General features: G+C 44.1%; 1 protein-coding gene and 1 long non-coding RNA gene across 2 annotated transcripts in view; one reads left to right on the forward strand and one right to left on the reverse strand.

The window, feature by feature from the left end:
- zanl (zonadhesin, like) overlaps nucleotides 1-17767 on the reverse strand; it is a 30855-nt gene extending 13088 nt beyond the window's left edge. Inside the window, exons 1-52 of the mRNA XM_088397393.1 lie at nucleotides 17664-17767; nucleotides 16847-16872; nucleotides 16291-16440; nucleotides 15948-16216; nucleotides 14804-14888; nucleotides 14582-14734; nucleotides 14342-14506; nucleotides 13609-13706; nucleotides 13454-13532; nucleotides 13187-13282; nucleotides 12737-12930; nucleotides 12510-12651; nucleotides 12148-12392; nucleotides 11893-12041; nucleotides 11639-11767; nucleotides 11408-11546; nucleotides 11162-11303; nucleotides 10845-11041; nucleotides 10608-10746; nucleotides 10462-10509; nucleotides 10178-10371; nucleotides 9952-10093; nucleotides 9590-9834; nucleotides 9335-9483; nucleotides 9081-9209; nucleotides 8850-8988; nucleotides 8613-8751; nucleotides 8294-8490; nucleotides 8062-8200; nucleotides 7916-7963; nucleotides 7644-7837; nucleotides 7418-7559; nucleotides 7056-7300; nucleotides 6801-6949; nucleotides 6547-6675; nucleotides 6316-6454; nucleotides 6077-6218; nucleotides 5758-5954; nucleotides 5525-5663; nucleotides 5379-5426; nucleotides 5112-5305; nucleotides 4877-5018; nucleotides 4554-4798; nucleotides 4305-4453; nucleotides 4089-4217; nucleotides 2152-2287; nucleotides 1930-2071; nucleotides 1492-1688; nucleotides 1260-1398; nucleotides 1067-1183; nucleotides 692-816; nucleotides 90-235 (exon numbers count right to left, since the gene is read on the reverse strand). Of these exons, the coding sequence (XP_088253519.1) occupies nucleotides 90-235; nucleotides 692-816; nucleotides 1067-1183; nucleotides 1260-1398; nucleotides 1492-1688; nucleotides 1930-2071; nucleotides 2152-2287; nucleotides 4089-4217; nucleotides 4305-4453; nucleotides 4554-4798; nucleotides 4877-5018; nucleotides 5112-5305; nucleotides 5379-5426; nucleotides 5525-5663; nucleotides 5758-5954; nucleotides 6077-6218; nucleotides 6316-6454; nucleotides 6547-6675; nucleotides 6801-6949; nucleotides 7056-7300; nucleotides 7418-7559; nucleotides 7644-7837; nucleotides 7916-7963; nucleotides 8062-8200; nucleotides 8294-8490; nucleotides 8613-8751; nucleotides 8850-8988; nucleotides 9081-9209; nucleotides 9335-9483; nucleotides 9590-9834; nucleotides 9952-10093; nucleotides 10178-10371; nucleotides 10462-10509; nucleotides 10608-10746; nucleotides 10845-11041; nucleotides 11162-11303; nucleotides 11408-11546; nucleotides 11639-11767; nucleotides 11893-12041; nucleotides 12148-12392; nucleotides 12510-12651; nucleotides 12737-12930; nucleotides 13187-13282; nucleotides 13454-13532; nucleotides 13609-13706; nucleotides 14342-14506; nucleotides 14582-14734; nucleotides 14804-14888; nucleotides 15948-16216; nucleotides 16291-16440; nucleotides 16847-16872; nucleotides 17664-17746 (7634 nt within the window). The 5' untranslated portion in view covers nucleotides 17747-17767. The remainder of the gene's footprint in view (nucleotides 1-89; nucleotides 236-691; nucleotides 817-1066; nucleotides 1184-1259; nucleotides 1399-1491; nucleotides 1689-1929; nucleotides 2072-2151; nucleotides 2288-4088; nucleotides 4218-4304; nucleotides 4454-4553; nucleotides 4799-4876; nucleotides 5019-5111; nucleotides 5306-5378; nucleotides 5427-5524; nucleotides 5664-5757; nucleotides 5955-6076; nucleotides 6219-6315; nucleotides 6455-6546; nucleotides 6676-6800; nucleotides 6950-7055; nucleotides 7301-7417; nucleotides 7560-7643; nucleotides 7838-7915; nucleotides 7964-8061; nucleotides 8201-8293; nucleotides 8491-8612; nucleotides 8752-8849; nucleotides 8989-9080; nucleotides 9210-9334; nucleotides 9484-9589; nucleotides 9835-9951; nucleotides 10094-10177; nucleotides 10372-10461; nucleotides 10510-10607; nucleotides 10747-10844; nucleotides 11042-11161; nucleotides 11304-11407; nucleotides 11547-11638; nucleotides 11768-11892; nucleotides 12042-12147; nucleotides 12393-12509; nucleotides 12652-12736; nucleotides 12931-13186; nucleotides 13283-13453; nucleotides 13533-13608; nucleotides 13707-14341; nucleotides 14507-14581; nucleotides 14735-14803; nucleotides 14889-15947; nucleotides 16217-16290; nucleotides 16441-16846; nucleotides 16873-17663) is intronic.
- Nucleotides 9629-16954, forward strand: LOC148403563 (uncharacterized). Its single transcript, XR_015863032.1, has 4 exons — nucleotides 9629-10118; nucleotides 10205-12676; nucleotides 12764-12875; nucleotides 16327-16954. It is a non-coding gene; the product is annotated as an uncharacterized LOC148403563 (long non-coding RNA).
- Nucleotides 17768-18765: the final 998 nt, after the last annotated feature.

The following is an 18765-nucleotide window of genomic DNA, read 5'->3' on the forward strand; positions in this document are numbered from 1 at the left end:
ATCAAAATTACATCAGAGGACTAGCAAAACAAAAGGTCATTGAAAACTCATTAGGGTTTTTATGGGGGGTAAAAATCCCACTGACCAACCTGGGTACTGAGATCTGGGCAAAATGGTTTCCATCCCAGCGTACTTGGAGGCCAAAGGACGTCTGCACCGTGACATACTGACCGGCACGACTGACGATCACAGTGGGAGTCGGGGAGTGAGGTAGCGCCACACGTAGTCCGTTCACCTGTGAGGATGCAGCGAGGAACAGAGCAAAACGTTGCTACTACGCTCTGCTCAATCACAATATTGCCATTTGCTATGGTATATTCTTTTACAAGTACTTTTTAAAAAATACTACAGCAGCGCAAGTGTATGTGTTCATCAAAAGCAGGACATCAGTTTTATTCCTAACATGCTAAGCCACTGACAAATTACGTAATTTGAAACATTAAACTTAAACTGAAATATAAAAGCTTGAATATTAAAAGATATGAAGGCTACTAATATAATTGTTGAGTGGTCAAGGAGATGAGGGATTTGTGGGATTAAAGCAGGAAGATGAAGAAGACAATGACTGAGATGCAAGAAAACTAAACCGGGATTAGCGACGCAGTCAGCGTTAAGAATAAAAAGGTCGGTCATGAGACAAAAAGCAACGTGTAGGATTTGGGTGTATTGGACTCCGGGCTGCCGTACTGACCAGGGTCCTCTTGGCTTTCATCAATGTCACAGTGATTCCATCCACTGTGATGTAGAGTTTTCGCAGGTAGGACACTCCCGGTAGCCCTCTCTCTTCATTCTTCCCTTCCACTGAGAACCAAGGCCCTGCACCAAACAAATAAATCACTGCATTCCATTTATAAAAAATGACAAAAACATTGATACCAAAGTAAAAAATATTCAAAACATACATAGTGTATATATGTGGGTAATTTATGATGTGTAAATAATTAAAATTGTTGTTCTTTGTTGTCTGAAGCTAAATTTGTTTGCATCGCATGTTTTCTTACTTCATGAAAAGTATTGATTTTGGAGTTGTGATAATTCCACCCAACAGCGACAATACTGTCCTTACCGGTGTTATTTCTGCAGGTTCTGGCCAGCGTGTAGGTACAAGTGCCCATGAAACTGTAAAACCTTTTGTCAAATGTGTTGTAGTGTGGATCTCCGGAGATGATGCAGTCCTGTGAGCCTGCAGGGGTGGGGGGTCTTGTTTCGTTACATAACAAAAGCTAACGTTTCGACGAGTAGTGTGTAAGGTTACGCACCTGTCGGATAGCAACCCAGCTCCCCCTCCAGGAGTTTACACTCATGCATTGGGGGGCACTGAGACGGCTTACAGGTGACCGAGGGTGCGTCACATCGACACTTCAAATTACAGTTCTCAGCATAAAACTCCTCTCCAGGCTGACAGAAACACACCAAGAATACACTAATTAGGTTTTGGGGTGTATTTATTATCACGGTACTGTAAAAGGTTGCTTTTTCATAACGCAGTACCTGATAATATTGGCCGTTGGTGTGTTTGCAGCCACACGAAGTGTTGCTGACACATTTGCCAGCACTCAGGATGTAACCGGGATTACACACACAGGACTCAGTGCACGGTCCGCTGCAAGATGGCGGTTTGCCTGAACACGTCTCCTGACAGGGGTCCGCGCATGGCTCGTAGTGGCTGTTGGGGGGGCAGGTCAACTCTAATAAAACAGGAAAAGAGTTTCAAAGAGTTTTTTTTTTAATATATCACAGTCACAACTTATAAGATCTACGACTACACAAACTAAACGGATCTCTTTGTTGTCTGCCGTTAGGTTGACGAAGAATTTTATGGCATAGTTCAGTGTTTAGTCGAACTTTTATTAAGCCGTGCCTCATACTTTATCACCTCAACAAAAATGTGACAAAAAATACAAATAGTTCGGTTGTGTGAAAACTCACGACAGAAGGTTTCGTTCCTCCAGGATCCAATGTCAACTCCGCGATCTTGGCACTCATTAGCATACGATTCGATGGCTTCGCACAAAACAGGCTTGGCGCCATCCAGTGCGCAAAGGTCGAAGACGCAATCCTGGAAGTAATTCTGAACACAAAAAAAGCATATTTGAAACTCCCCACCATAATCCAGACACATTTCACTACATCTCAGTTGGGGAGACTTACATTGGGGTTGACCTTGGGATGGCACACAGCAAAAGGACCGTTCTTGTCCAGTAGCAAGCCACAATATGCAGAACTCTCGTAGAGGTTCTCCTCTTCTTCGTCACATCCCGGATCCGTGATGTTGGGCTTCTTACACCTTTTGGAACAAATCATCAACTTGGATCAACTTGGGCTGGGGAATCAACCAAAATAGTCAACACTTTTTGGTGCCTTTTCTATGCTTCACCCTTCCCAATTTACACGGATAATTAGAGACCAAACTGTTAGTGCATAATGCTATACAGTGACCCCTCGCTACTTCGCGTTTCGTTTATCGCAGCCACACTACATCGCGGATTTTTTTTCCAAAGTAAAAAAAAAAAACATTTACAAGTCAAAATAAAACTTCTAAATTGAAGAAACATGTGTCTAGCCTTTAGGACAATGTAGTATTACTCCAAATGTTCGTTTACATTCCTTTAGAAGTCCGTTTTGGCGTGTTAGCACGATCGCGAATTAGCATCTTTCCGCTAACTCGTTAGCCTGCCTACTTCTTGGTGGTGACCGTACTTCGCGGATTTCACTTATCGCGGGTGGTTTTTTGAACCAACTAATATACTTTTCGAACAGTCTATTAGCACCCTCTTTTGGTGGAAAGTTGACACAGTTGTCAGAGAGTTTTTCCACAGTGTACAAGCCGCCACAGCAATACATGTATTTGACATAGTGTTCAAATTAACCACTTACAGCGCGATTCGACCGTGCGCGGTGCCAAGGTCACATTAAGTCCGTCCAAATTCGTCACGGTTTATTCAGTCCATGGGGGCTCCGTCGAACGAGCCAGCCGGAAAACCACGTGTGATCCGGTCGCGCGAGACGTGACGTCATGCGGCCGAAAAGACGCATTTTGTCACAATTAACTATGGTTTTGACACCCATCCTACTAATTTTAACACAGACTCGGGAGTCGGTTACCCATGAGGATATTCGTGTCGTGACGTATTTATCTGTTTGAACGGCAACAAACAACCCTAGTGATCAGTGCAACTAAGGTAACATATTTTTAATTTACCATTGCTAACGTTGTTACCCCGGTATTGCTAGTTGGAAAGTACTGCATGGTATTTGGAGACAAGATATCATATTAAGATGTGTAATGGTAAGAAAATGAACATCATTTGTGTTGAACTGCAAAAATGCTAAACTTAGCATTGCGATAGGAGATTCCTTATGTGTGACGTGATGTAAATTTGTGTGGGGAATATGTTTCACAAATCAACAAGAATAAATTGCAGGCCAATTATGGTTATGGGCTCACTCACGATAGCAATAATGGCATTCTTGGGGTGGGTAAGGGGGATATTTTATTGCATTTTATTTTATTTTCGAAGATATTTACTCATGAGAATACAGTAATCCCTCGTTTATCGCGGTTAATTGGTTCCAAAAACCACCTGCGATAAGTGAAATCCGCGAAGTACGGTCACCAACAAGAAGTACTGGGCAGGCTAACGAGTTAGCGGAAAGATGCTAATTCGCGATCGTGCTAACACGCCAAAACGGACTTATAAAGGAATGTAAACGAACATTTGGAGTAATACTACATTGTCCTAAAGGTTAGACACATGTTTCCTCAATTTATAAGTTTAGTTTTGACTTTAAAAAAAAATACATTTTGAAAAAAAATCCGCGATGTAGTGAAACAGCAATAAACGAAACGCGAAGTAGCGAGGGATCACTGTAGTATTAAGATGCATTAACTGGAAAACTTGATTACTTGACAAAGCCTATCACTGTCAAATAATTACCCCCCCCCCCCCCCCAGTATTTGTGCAGGGGAGTAACGATTATTTGAGTAATCGATAGAAAAATCAATTCTGAAAAGTTTCTGACAGCCCTGATTCAAGCCCCTCCAAGTCAGATGATTGTGAGGTGAAACTTCTGTTTTCAGTACTCACTTTGGATCAGTGTTCCAGCTGTGTCCAAACTCATTGATATTGCTGGTCAATGAGCCATTCGGCTGGCGGAAGTCGTCTTTGGAGTCTCCATTGTAATCCCCACATAGTCCACAGAGTACATTCTTGTAGCTGTGGGTGGCACGTTACAAGAGTAATCCATTCTTGACTTCAAAAGAAACAATCGAGAATTATCCATTGTGTCCAGTTTTTACTCACTCTTGAATCACTTTGATGTCCATAAAGTGGTTTCCGTCATAGCGCACAACCACACCAAAATCCATGGACACAGTGTAGTGCCTTCCGGATTTGAACACGGAAACACCCGCAGCCGGAGTCACAGGCAGGTTCACTTTAGACCCATTCACCTGAATGGAAAAAGTAGATGATAGAAATAATATTGCAAGCTGAAATAATTTATTCCTTTGAAAGATCAAAACATGCCGATTGTGAGTACTGTTCACTTACAAGCACCGAGCCACCTTTAAGGATCGAGACCTTGACCTTGTGTACGTCTACATGTACGGCTTTCACATAAGAGATGGAGGGATTGTTATAGCGGTTCTCGTTATCAGCGTAGACTTCAAAGTCTGGGAAAGGTGTTGCGCTGCAGACGCCCGACATCAAGTAGCTGCAGTTGCCCATGAAACTGTACTTGCGCTTGTCAAAGGTCGTGTAGTGTGGATCACTAGTTGCAATGCACGTAGACACTCCTACACAGAACCACCAGCAGTTGTAAAGACAATCATGGTGAGTTTCAAACAACATTTTACCATTTCTGGGAGGGTTACCTCTAGGGTAGCATCCTTGGACACCGTTAACCTCTCGACACTCTTCAGTGGGAGCACAAGAGCTATCCTCACATTGAAAAGTGTAGTTCCCTGCACAGCGACAAAGCTTGGAGCAGCCATCCGCATACATAATATGTCCAGGCTAAAAAGACACAAAACCGATTTCCTTAGTAAAGGATGCCATCTCTTTCTTATACATTTGCTCTAGACATATTTGTAGTTTGTTTTCATGTACCTCATAATAATTATTATTGTGATCCAAGCAGCCACATTTCTCCAGTGGCACACAGTATTTCCCCTTGAAGACATAGCCTGGTTTGCAAAAGCAGCCGGTGATGCAGGGGCCGCTGCAGTTGGTGGAGGGTTCCATGCAGGTAGGGATACAAGATGGGCCACATTCTATGTACTCTGCATTGGGAGGGCACTGAACTGCACAGGGAAAAAACATCAATGGGTTAGAAGCTACTGTGTAGCTTTATTAGGATTTTAGACAACACCATACTTGGCTTTGGGGTAGTCGGCCTGGGAGTTGTTGGTGTGGGTGTTGTACCTAAGATGTCATCGACATTCATTTTAAATGAGTATGACAACGATTGGTTTTGTCTTGAGGTTAAATGAAGGGGTAAGGTTGAAAGGATATGTGCTTACTTGTGGGATAGCAGCCCAACTCTCCCCCTTGGACTCGGCACTCGTGCATTGGGGGACATTGAGATGCCTGACAGGTAACCGAGGGTGCGTCACACCGACACTTCAAGTTGCAGTTCTCATCATAGAACTCCTCTCCAGGCTGACAGGCACGCACAGTTGATACAGTATATCATTTAGGTTTTGGGGGGTGTTACACAGTCCGAGTGTACAGTTGCTTGTCCTTCTCGCGGTACCTGATAATATTGGCCATTGAAGTGTGTGCAGCCACACGAGGAGTTGGTGACACATTTGCCAGCGCTCAGGATGTAGCCGGGATTACACACACAGGACTCGGTGCACGGTCCGCTGCAGGATGAGGGTCTCCCTGTACATGTCTCCTGACAGGGGTCTGCGCAGGGCTGGTAATGGCTGTTTGGGGGGCATCTAAAAGCTGTGCGGCGGATGACATGACTCAAGTCAGAGGCATGTCTTTAAAAGTCAATCAGATCTGGGCACACTAAGAGAGAAGTCTACAGGAGAATCCAATGTCAACAATCTATACTTTGGACTCACGACAGAAGGTTTCGTTCCTCCAGGGTCTGATGTTGACCCCACGGTCCTGGCACTCATTGACGTAGGCTTCAATGGCTTCGCACAGAATGGCATGAGTGCCATTGAGCACGCAAAGGTCAAAGACGCAGTCCTTGAAGTACTCCTGAACATACAACCGGCATGCTACTTCCCAATTCCCAATTGCAAGACAACATTCCTACTTTGGGCCATATGCCTTTGTCCAAGAACGTATGACTTACATTGGGGTTGACTTTGGCGTGACAGGTGGCAAAAGGACCGTTTTTGTCCAGCAGGATGCCACAGTATCCAGAGCTCTCATAGAGCTTCTGCTCCTCTGCATCACATCCGGGATGAGTGGTGTTTGGTTTTTTGTTACACCTTGTGCAAAAGGATACACGCAAAACAATGTTCAGAATCTGGAATGATCGAATATTTGGCAATTACATTGAAAAATAAAGAGTAAGACTCACTCTGGATCAGTGTTCCAGCTGTTTCCAAAGTCATTAGGACTGTTGGTCAACGATCCATCTGGTTTGCGGAAGTCGTCTTTAGCATTGCCGTCGTAATCGCCACACAATCCACACAGTAGACTCTTATAGCTGCGAATGACATGCCACAAGCTCTTTCAATCCAGAATTTGAAAATTTGAAATTAAACATTTCCAATTTGATGATACTCAACAGCAGCACTACCATAACAACATGTTACGCTCCGTTACGCTTACTCTTTAATCACTTTGATGTCCATGAAGTGGTTTCCGTCATAGCGCACAGTCACACCAAAGTTGAAGGACACGGTGTAGTGCTTTCCTGATTTGAACACAGAGACGCCTGGAAACGGATTCACTGGGAGGTTAACTTTGATTCCATTCACCTGGATGTGGAAAGCAGGTGAGACTCAGAACTGAGCAGGCAACGCAGCAAACCAAACGAATCAGTATGATCGCAGTCTGGACCAAATTTCCCTCATTCCTACTTACATGGACAGCACCACCTTTGAAGATGGAGACACCACCAGATACAACATACACATGAACCGCCTTCACATAGGAGATGCTGGGTCTGTTATAGCGGTTTTCGTTGTCAGCATAGACGGCAAAGTTTGGTAACGCGGACACATTGCAGACTCCGGTCATCTGGTAGCTGCAGTTGCCCATGAAGTTGTACTTGCGCTTATCAAAGGTGGTGTAGTGTGGATCGCCGGAGGCAATGCACGAGGAGGTACCTTGATGGAAAACGAGTTCTTTGTGTGACACTCGGATTGCAGACGATACAGATTTCCAAGACTCCTTACTGATCAAGCAGGGAAGTTTAAAGGGACAAGGCGTCCTTGACGCGTTACCTTTCGGGTAGCATCCGGCGACACCGTTAACCTCGCGACACTCCTCCGTGGGATCACAGCTGTTATCCACACATTCCAAAGTGTAGTTGCCTGCACAGCGACAGAGCTTGGAGCAGCCGTCTCCAAATACAATCTCACCAGGCTAAAAGACAAAAGTCAGCAACTTGGTAAGGAGGACATGCTTACTTCTCACTACAAGTGTTAGGCATGGTGTCCTAATACTGACCTCATAATAGTTATTATTGTGATCCAGGCAGCCACATTTCTCCAGTGGCACACAGTGTTTCCCCTTGAAGACATAGCCTGGTTTGCAAAAGCAGCCGGTGATGCAGGGGCCGCTGCAGTTGGTGGAGGGTTCCATGCAGGTAGGGATACAAGCTGGGCCACATTCTATGTACTCTGCATTGGGAGGGCACTGAACTGCACAGGTAAAAAAAAAAATCAATAGGTTAGAAGCTACTGTGTAGCTTTATTAGGATTTTACACACGACACCATACTTGGCTTTGGGGTAGTCGGCCTGGGAGTTGTTGGTCTGGGTGTTGTACCTAAGATGTCATCGACATTCATTTTAAATGAGTATGACAACGATTGGTTTTGTCTTGAGGTTAAATGAAGGGGTAAGGTTGAAAGGATATGTGCTTACTTGTGGGATAGCAGCCCAACTCTCCCCCTTGGACTCGGCACTCGTGCATTGGGGGACATTGAGATGCCTGACAGGTAACCGAGGGTGCGTCACACCGACACTTCAAGTTACAGTTCTCAACATAGAACTCCTCTCCAGGCTGACAGACAGGCACAGTCGATACAGTATATTATTTAGGTTTTGGCTGAATTACACAGTCCGAGTGTACAGTTGCTTGTCCTTCTCTGGGTACCTGATAATATTGGCCATTGAAGTGTGTGCAGCCACATGAAGAGTTGGTGACACATTTGCCGGCGCTCAGGATGTAGCCGGGATTACACACACAGGACTCGGTGCACGGTCCGCTGCAGGATGAGGGTCTCCCTGTACATGTCTCCTGACAGGGGTCCGCACAGTGCTGGTAATGGCTGTTAGGGGGGCATCTAAAAGCTGTGCGGCGGATGAGATAACTCAAGTCAGAGGCATGTCTTTCAAAGTCCTTCAGATCTGGGCGCACTCAGAGAGAAGGCTACAGGAGAATCCAATGTCAACAATCTATACTTTGGACTCACGACAGGTTTCGTTCCTCCAGGGTCTGATGTCGACCCCACGGTCCTGGCACTCATTGACGTAGGCTTCGATGGCTTCGCACAGAATGGCATGAGTGCCATTGAGCACGCAAAGGTCAAAGACGCAGTCCTTGAAGTACTCCTGAACACACAACCAGCAGGCTACAACCCAATTTCAAATTCCCAATTGCAAGAAAACACTCCAACTTTGGGCCATGTGCCTCGGTACTTGTGACTTACATTGGGGTTGACCTTGGCGTGACAGGTGGCAAAAGGACCATTTTTGTCCAGCAGGATGCCACAATATCCAGAGCTCTCATAGAGCTTCTGTTCCTCTGCATCACATCCAGGATGAGTGGTATTCGGTTTGTTGTTACACCTTGTGCAAAAGGATACACGCAAAACAATGTTCAGAATCTGGAATGATCCAATACTTAGCAATTTCATTGAAAAATAAAGAGTAAGACTCACTCTGGATCAGTGTTCCAGCTGTTTCCAAACTCATTAGGACTGTTGGTCAACGATCCATCTGGTTTGCGGAAGTCGTCTTTAGCATTGCCGTCGTAATCGCCACACAATCCACACAGTAGACTCTTATAGCTGCGAATGACATGCCACAAGCTCTTTCAATCCAGAATTTGAAAATTTGAAATTAAACATTTCCAATTTGATGATACTCAACAGCAGCACTACCATAACAACATGTTACGCTCCGTTACGCTTACTCTTTAATCACTTTGATGTCCATGAAGTGGTTTCCGTCATAGCGCACAGTCACACCAAAGTTGAAGGACACGGTGTAGTGCTTTCCTGATTTGAACACAGAGACGCCTGGAAACGGATTCACTGGGAGGTTAACTTTGATTCCATTCACCTGGATGTGGAAAGCAGGTGAGACTCAGAACTGAGCAGGCAACGCAGCAAACCAAACGAATCAGTATGATCGCAGTCTGGACCAAATTTCCCTCATTCCTACTTACATGGACAGCACCACCTTTGAAGATGGAGACACCACCAGATACAACATACACATGAACCGCCTTCACATAGGAGATGCTGGGTCTGTTATAGCGGTTTTCGTTGTCAGCATAGACGGCAAAGTTTGGTAACGCGGACACATTGCAGACTCCGGTCATCTGGTAGCTGCAGTTGCCCATGAAGTTGTACTTGCGCTTATCAAAGGTGGTGTAGTGTGGATCGCCGGAGGCAATGCACGAGGAGGTACCTTGATGGAAAACGAGTTCTTTGTGTGACACTCGGATTGCAGACGATACAGATTTCCAAGACTCCTTACTGATCAAGCAGGGAAGTTTAAAATGACACGACGTCCTTGACGTGTTACCTTTCGGGTAGCATCCGGCGACACCGTTAACCTCGCGACACTCCTCCGTGGGATCACAGCTGTTATCCACACATTCCAAAGTGTAGTTGCCTGCACAGCGACAGAGCTTGGAGCAGCCGTCTCCAAATACAATCTCACCAGGCTAAAAGAAAAAAGTCAGCAACTTGGTAAGGAGGACATGCTTACTTCTCACTACAAGTGTTGGGCATGGTGTACTAATACTGACCTCATAATAGTTATTATTGTGATCCAGGCAGCCACATTTCTCCAGTGGCACACAGTGTTTCCCCTTGAAGACATAGCCTGGTTTGCAAAAGCAGCCGGTGATGCAGGGGCCGCTGCAGTTGGTGGAGGGTTCCATGCAGGTAGGGATACAAGCTGGGCCACATTCTATGTACTCTGCATTGGGAGGGCACTGAACTGCACAGGTAAAAAAAAACATAAAAAAAAACATCAATAGGTTAGAAGCTACTGTGTAGCTTTATTAGGATTTTACACACGCCACCATACTTGGCTTTGGGGTAGTCGGCCTGGGAGTTGTTGGTCTGGGTGTTGTACCTAAGATGTCATCGACATTCATTTTAAATGAGTATGACAACGATTGGTTTTGTCTTGAGGTTAAATGAAGGGGTAAGGTTGGAAGGATATGTGCTTACTTGTGGGATAGCAGCCCAACTCTCCCCCTTGGACTTGGCACTCGTGCATTGGGGGACATTGAGATGCCTGACAGGTAACCGAGGGTGCGTCACACCGACACTTCAAGTTGCAGTCCTCAACATAGAACTCCTCTCCAGGCTGAAAGACACGCACAGTCGATCGACATAGTATATCGTTTAGGTTTTGGGGGGTGTTACACAGTCTGAGTGTACAGTTGCTTGCCCTTCTCTGGGTACCTGATAATATTGGCCATTGAAGTGTGTGCAGCCACACGAGGAGTTGGTGACACATTTGCCAGCGCTCAGGATGTAGCCGGGATTACACACACAGGACTCAGCGCATGGTCCGCTGCAGTAGGAGGGTCTCCCTGTACACGTCTCCTGACAGGGGTCCGCACAGGGCTGGTAATGGCTGTTAGGGGGGCACCTAAAAGCTGTGCGGCAGATGAGATGACTCAAATCAGAAGCATGTCTTTCAGTCATTAAGATCTGGGCACACTCAGAGGGAAGGCCACAGGAGAATCCAATGTCAACAATCTACACTTTGGACTCACGACAGAAGGTTTCGTTCCTCCAGGGTCTGATGTTGACCCCACGGTCCTGGCACTCATTGACGTAGGCTTCGATGGTTTCGCACAGAATGGCATGAGTGCCATTGAGCACGCAAAGGTCAAAGACGCAGTCTTTGAAGTACTCCTGAACACACAACCAGCACGCTACAACCCAATTCCAAATACCCAATTGCAAGACAACACTCCAACTTTGGGCCATGTGCCTCGGTCCAAGTACTTGTGACTTACATTGGGGTTGACCTTGGCGTGACAGGTGGCAAAAGGACCGTTTTTGTCCAGCAGGATGCCACAATATCCAGAGCTCTCATAAAGCTTCTGTTCCTCTGCATCACATCCAGGATGAGTGGTATTCGGTTTATTGTTACACCTTGTGCAAAAGGATACACGCAAAACAATGTTCAGAATCTGGAACGATCCAATACTTGGCAATTTCATTGAAAAATAAAGAGTAAGACTCACTCTGGATCAGTGTTCCAGCTGTTTCCAAAGTCATTAGGACTGTTGGTCAACGATCCATCTGGTTTGCGGAAGTCGTCTTTAGCATTGCCGTCGTAATCGCCACACAATCCACACAGTAGACTCTTATAGCTGCGAATGACATGCCACAAGCTCTTTCAATGCAGAATTTGAAAACTTGAAATTAAACATTTCCAATTTGATGATAGTCAACAGCAGCACTACCATAACAACATGTTACGCTCCGTTACGCTTACTCTTTAATCACTTTGATGTCCATGAAGTGGTTTCCGTCATAGCGCACAGTCACACCAAAGTTCAAGGACACGGTGTAGTGCTTTCCTGATTTGAACACAGAGACGCCTGGAAACGGATTCACTGGGAGGTTGACTTTGATTCCATTCACCTGGATGTGGAAAGCAGGTGAGACTCAGAACTGAGCAGGCAACGCAGCAAACCAAATGAATCAGTATGATCGCAGTCTGGACCAAATTTCCCTCATTCCTACTTACATGGACAGCACCACCTTTGAAGATGGAGACACCACCAGATACAACATACACATGAACCGCCTTCACATAGGAGATGCTGGGTCTGTTGTAGCGGTTTTCGTTGTCAGCGTAGACGGCAAAGTTTGGTAACGCGGACTCATTGCAGACTCCGGTCATCTGGTAACTGCAGTTGCCCATGAAGTTGTACTTGCGCTTATCAAAGGTGGTGTAGTGTGGATCGCCGGAGGCAATGCACGAGGAGGTACCTTGATGGAAAACAAGTTCTTTGTGTGACACTCGGATTGCAGACGATACAGATTCTCAAGACTCCTTACTGATCAAACAGGGAAGTTTAAAGGGACAAGACGTCCTTGACGTGTTACCTTTCGGGTAGCATCCGGCGACACCGTTAACCTCGCGACACTCCTCTGTGGGATCACAGCTGTTATCCACACATTCCAAAGTGTAGTTGCCTGCACAGCGACAGAGCTTGGAGCAGCCGTCTCCAAATACAATCTCACCAGGCTAAAACACAAAAGTCAGCAACTTGGTAAGGAAGTACTGCCTTATTTCTCACTACAAGTTTTGGGTATGGTGTCCTAATACTGACCTCATAATAGTTATTATTGTGATCCAGGCAGCCACATTTCTCCAGTGGCACACAGTGTTTCCCCTTGAAGACATAGCCTGGTTTGCAAAAGCAGCCGGTGATGCAGGGGCCGCTGCAGTTGGTGGAGGGTTCCATGCAGGTAGGGATACAAGCTGGGCCACATTCTATGTACTCTGCATTGGGAGGGCACTGAACTGTGCAGTAAAAAGAAAAAGGAGTGGATTGGCTTGTGAAAGATAATTACGGTATGGTCTAATCAAGGATTCTCTAACTGTTTATGTGTGCAAAGTCCGCTTGACCAAATCTATCTGTACTAAAAATATGATCTGTGTGACAAAGTGCATCTTTGCATACTATGGATTTTTTGTTTGCCGTCCTTGAAGGAAAACATTTGTGTACGCAAAATATAAATATAGGGTAACGACTCGGGCAAAACAAAGCATTGCATACCTGGGTTTGGCGTAGTTGGTCTCGGAGTGGTGGGTTTCGGTGTAGTTGTTCCATTAGTTGGAGTTGGCACGGGTGGTTGCGGCGTGGTTAGCTGACCTTTTTCAAGAAGAGTACTGTCAGTGTGCACAGAATCTTTGACATGAGGAGTAAAAAAAAATATTTTCCAAAATAGACAGATAATGAAAGAAATTTTAACACTAAAATTTATATTTCAGCCATCATGATTGTTGTCAAAAACTTTACTCTCCTTCCTGGCCACTTTCTCACCTTGACAGGCCATAACACACACAGCATCAACAGCAATATCGGTTTCTGGAGTCTCTCCATAGGTCCCCAAAATAACAAACTGAAATTCAATGTGAACAGTTTATTTTAATGCTCCATATCAGCATGCATACATAGACAGTAGCTGTAGCGTTTACCTGGATGGGAGCGTTGCCAAGGTAACGAACATTAGCAGGCTTCCAGGCTTGACCCTGGTTTCCAGTGACAGTGAAGAGAGCGGCTCCAAAGACTCCCTCTGGTAAGTACAAACCGCAAATTCAAGACCAACAAGAAGAAGTCTGTATGTCCGGAGTTCAGATTGGGTGGCATTCATGTGGGCCCCGGAAATTGGCAGAATCTGTGAAAGCAGCATGGTTTGCTGCCTTTGTGGGTTTTGCTGCTTGAGTTCCAAACTAATTTTTGTGCGTCTTGTCTTGGCATCTATCCATCCATCTATTTTCCGTACCGCTTCTCCCCACGGGGTTCGCGGGCGTGCTGGAACCTATCCCAGCAGTCATCAGGCAGTAGGCGGGGGACACACTGAACCAGTTGCCAGCCAATCGCAGGGCAAACAGACAAACAACCATCCGCACTCACACCTACGGACAATTTGGAGTGCTCAATCAGCCTACCATGCATGTTTTTGGGAAGAGGGAGGAAACCGGACTGCCTGAAAAAAACCCACGCAGGCACAAGGAGACCATGCAAAATCCACACAGGGAGGGCAGGAGTAGAATCAAACCCGTGCCCTCTGAACTGTGAAGCAGACGTGCTAACCAGTGCCCCAACCCGCCTGTGGTACCGTGTACATAATTTTTGAATTAATCTCTTGGTGAACATTTCAGGACAGGTTTTTAGGGGGTCAGGCCTACTATTCAAAATGTCTCTTACCTGTCAAGGTGAAGACACTGAGCTGCATGTTACGGCTGGTGCCATACATATAGTAATGGAACGTAAAATCAAGGCACCCAGAAGAAGTGTTTATCACAGGACTTGTGATTTGTCCCTGAAGTCCGGGTGTAGCAAAGGAAGAATCCATCAGCATGTAGAGTCCCACTAAGAGGTCATTAAGGAGCCATGAGTGACTTGAAAACCTGATATGTAAATTATCCCTACTCCTATTCTACTTACATCCCGGCTTGGAGAAGTCATCATCAGGTCCGGTGCCTTCAGTCTCTGTTGGGCCACTCCATTGCTCAAAGCCAAATATTGTCTCGTCAGATGCGGAAAGAGTCCACCCACAGATGTCGTCCACGTTGTCAAAGTCGCAGCCTGAAACGCAAGCTGTGGAACAAACATTGGATTTCGTGTCTGCTGTCGTTTACCTATGTCGTATATTGTGAGTTCACTTACTGGGACATGCTCCTTCGCTAATGACGATGTTGTCGAGTGCTGAATCGCAGAAAGCGGTAAAGCCTCGCTGAGCCTCAAAGACAATCTAAAAGAACCCAAGAGACAATTTGGTTAATATCTGAAAGGGTAATACGTAAAAAAATGCAGGGAGACAAATTAAAAGCCTGAAAAATGAATTCAAGTACAGATACCTGAAAATTCTAATTGAGTACAGTTAAGTATTTGCAAACCACGCATGTGAGAATGTTGAATAGTGTTATCAAGCAGGTCCTAGGTGTGGTTTCCTAAACAACCATAATTGCTAACACTGCTGCAACAGCTTTATGGTGGTTATAAAAGCAACACAAGGGCACATAATTGAACTACGACTGTATGAAGTGATAGCACGAGCTGCTCTCTGCACATGTGTTGTTGCACTGATAAGATATTGATCAGTGCACACTTTTCCATTCCTCACTACAAGGTCCAGTGCAAATCAGGGGTGGAGAACCAATTATCAATTTGAAACCATATTTAAGTCATAAACAGTGATTTTTGGTTTCGACAACCCAAACTAGCTCATGTATGTACTCAACTTGAATTCTATATATCGTAGTGTCATACTCTTACCCGATCTGGCAACATTAATTTACTAAACCGTACCGTAATCCCTAACTTGACTTTTTGTACCAACCTTAGTCTTACCTTAGTTCTCAATTCTAACCTGCACCTCTAGTCTTCACCCTTGACCTAACTCGTACCAGCTCCCTCTGATCTAACCTTACTAGGGACCTCAACTTCCAACTGCAACACTAATCCTTTAGACCACCCAAACTTAAGTCTCTAACGGTACTCCCAGCTCCAGCTTTGACCTGACTTCACACTTAAAGTCAACCCCAACATTTTCTTTACAATATGTTGTGCGACCCCGCTATTCTAAACATGGGATTCCGATTAATGTTTGTAGAATGTGAGTTAAGCAGCAGAATTCAACCGTTTTTCTCCATCTTTGGGCATTTTGACTGAAAATGATTGTCTCAGGTCACAACCAATCACAGCTCAGCTTTAGAAAACTTGTAAAAACTTTTCTCCTTATTTCAAACCCTTATGGTGCTTTTGAAGCCACAATGTACTGTGTGCTGTTTGCTTGAACGTAAACACTTACAGTGAGTTCCTGATCACTTGAACTGGTCACGGTGACGGCACCCTTTAGCCACGATGGACTCTGGAGTCCAGTTTTATTCCACAGCTCTTCCTGGCCATTTTGCCACTTTGCCATTAGCCTCAACGAATTGGAATTGTCCGAGCCGTACATGTAATATCGGAATTGGACACAGATCTGTGCTGCCGATGTTAAGAAGAAAGGAGGACTCAGCAGGCGACTTCTCTGTCCTTTTCCAATATTGTCGCCTTCTTGGTAGATGTAGAATCCATCTAGAAATAAAAATAGATTGGATTATTTTCATGAGGGAATTTACTGCTGACTGCTGATGAGGTGCAGCACTGACTTCCATCGGGGTAATCTCCTGGAGGACCCGTTCCAGGTGTCGGGGTTGAACCTCTATGCCGGATCCAGTCGCCATCGTCAAGCGGGTCCTGTCGGAAGCTGCAGAATGGCTCGTCATTGTTGTTGAAGTTGCAGGACGTCAGCACGGAAGCTGGGGAGACTCAACAAGAAAAAGGACTAGACTAAAGCTGGGCAGAGAAAGAAGCTGGAACTATCCAACTTGGACAGGTCATCCTACTTTATTGTTGACCCTCCATCCAATATTATAGTTGAGCTCACAATGGTGGTCAGTGACCTCATTCACACAGATGCTGTAATTTTTTTTTTTTTATATCTTTCTGTCACAGAAATTCTCAGAAAAAGTGTGGTTTATAATGATTGTTTTTCATGAGTGTTTTGATAAATTTCAATGTAGTGCGGTAAAATTGCAATTTTGTTTGTGTCTATATTGCAAATTTTATACTGAAAAACTAAGGTGTTGTCATAGGTTGGAAAGCGTTTGTTACATACTAAAAATTAGCGCGCTAGATGCTAATAAGACTGGTGCTTAAACTTACCATTGTTGGTGAGCACGCTCTGGAGGCTAAAAAGAAAAGGACACAAATCAATGATTTGACAAATGTCACACCGTAATATGACACTTATATTTAACACATCTATAAGAATTCTCTTTTAGGATCTTAATGCGTCAAAACCTTTTTTTTTTATATATATATATATTGTATTATATATTAATACATATATGATTATTAAATAATGTGATCTACTTTGAGAAACATTTTTTACAGGTGATCCAAACATTAAAGTAAAAGATATCCTTTTTCATACAGCTGTGATATATATAATAGTTGAATCACAATAGTAAAATATTAAGTTTTTGGTTTTAAATATATTTTCTTCAATTAATACTCATGTCTTGAAAAATGTTTCAATACCTCATATTGATTGCAAGATTATTAAAATAGCACTTGCCTAAGAGTAGTAACTTAAAACACATAAAAAAAATTAAATATGATTTACTGGTGTAGCATTACTAAATGTAATTAAATCTAAATAAAAGAGTTAACAATTTATAATTCCTCTCTGAGCAGAACACTAATAAACATTTTAAACTGTTATGTAATATAACACTATAATCATAGTGATAAATAGATGGATAGAGGGATCAAAATTGCTTAATTAATTGATCAAAAAAGGACATTTTTATTCCATTTAAATTTAATTAAATAAAAGTGTGCTATACTAGTGCATCATTATTGAAAAAAAACATGTTGAAGAAAAAAAAATAGCATTTAAATATCTCTTTTCACTGAAGATGTTTTAATTAAATTGTTAAAACCATTTTCTCCTGACCCTCCACAGTTTTGGACTCACCTCTGCTGCATTGTAAGCGGACACATCCATAAGAGCAAAATAAGAAACCGCATTGTGTCCATGGCTAACTGTGCAGTTAGCATGGAAAGAGGGCACAGGGATACAGTGGGCGACTTTATATTTATATCCCCACGCTGTACTGTCCTTACACTGTGAATGGCCCTTGGGTGGAAACTGTACTGTTTACTGTGATTGTTGCAAAATGTGTAAATAAGTAACAGTGCATGATATGGACAGGGTGTGTTCTTTGTAGGTGTGTATCTGATTTTTGAACTCAAAGCACTTCACATAGAGGGTGTGGATTCCTGGCAGAAATTAGTTTATAAAATCCAAACTTCTTCCGTGAGTATAAATCTAGTCTGATTAGTGTACATATACATAGATGATTATCTCATTCAATAATGACAATGAATGTGTAAAAATGAGCTTCTTATTGTGTTGTAAAACAGCCCAAATATTGTACAATCTTCAAGTCAACCAGTTTTACAGAAATAGCCTTCGTTATTTAACAACCCTGGTGTTGTTGAATTTGTCATTCAAGTACAAAATTGCCAGAAAAAAAAACATGAATTACAATTTGTGTTTCAAAAAGGCTACGAAAAAGCTAAATATGTACTGTATTGGCTACTTTGGAGGAAAAATACATCCATCCATTTTCCGTATTGCTTGTCCCCACGTGGGGCGCGGGCGTGCTGGAGCCTATCCCAGCAGTCATCGGGCAGTAGACGGGGAACACCCTGAACCGGTTCCCGGCCAATCGCAGGGCACACAGAGACAAACAACCATTCACACTCGCTCTCACACTTACGGGCAATTTGGATTGCTCAATCCGCCTACCGTGCATGTTTTTGGGAAGTGGGAGGAAATCGGAGTGCCCGGAGAAAACCCATACAGGCACGGGGAGAACATGCAAACTCTACACAGGGAGGGCCGGAGGTGGAATCAAACTCGTATCCTTTGAACTGTGAGGCGGACATGCTAACTAGTGCCTCACCGTGCCGCCATGCAAGACAAAAACATTGTGTTACATCAAATGTAATCAAGGTTTTCATCTCAAATGGATCATTTGAATACAACTAGCTTGCGATTGGGTATTCTTGTG

The sequence above is a fragment of the Syngnathus floridae genome, chromosome 1 (assembly GCF_059516105.1).
Source record: "Syngnathus floridae isolate MCC-2025c chromosome 1, RoL_Sflo_1.0, whole genome shotgun sequence".
NCBI lineage: Eukaryota > Metazoa > Chordata > Actinopteri > Syngnathiformes > Syngnathidae > Syngnathus > Syngnathus floridae.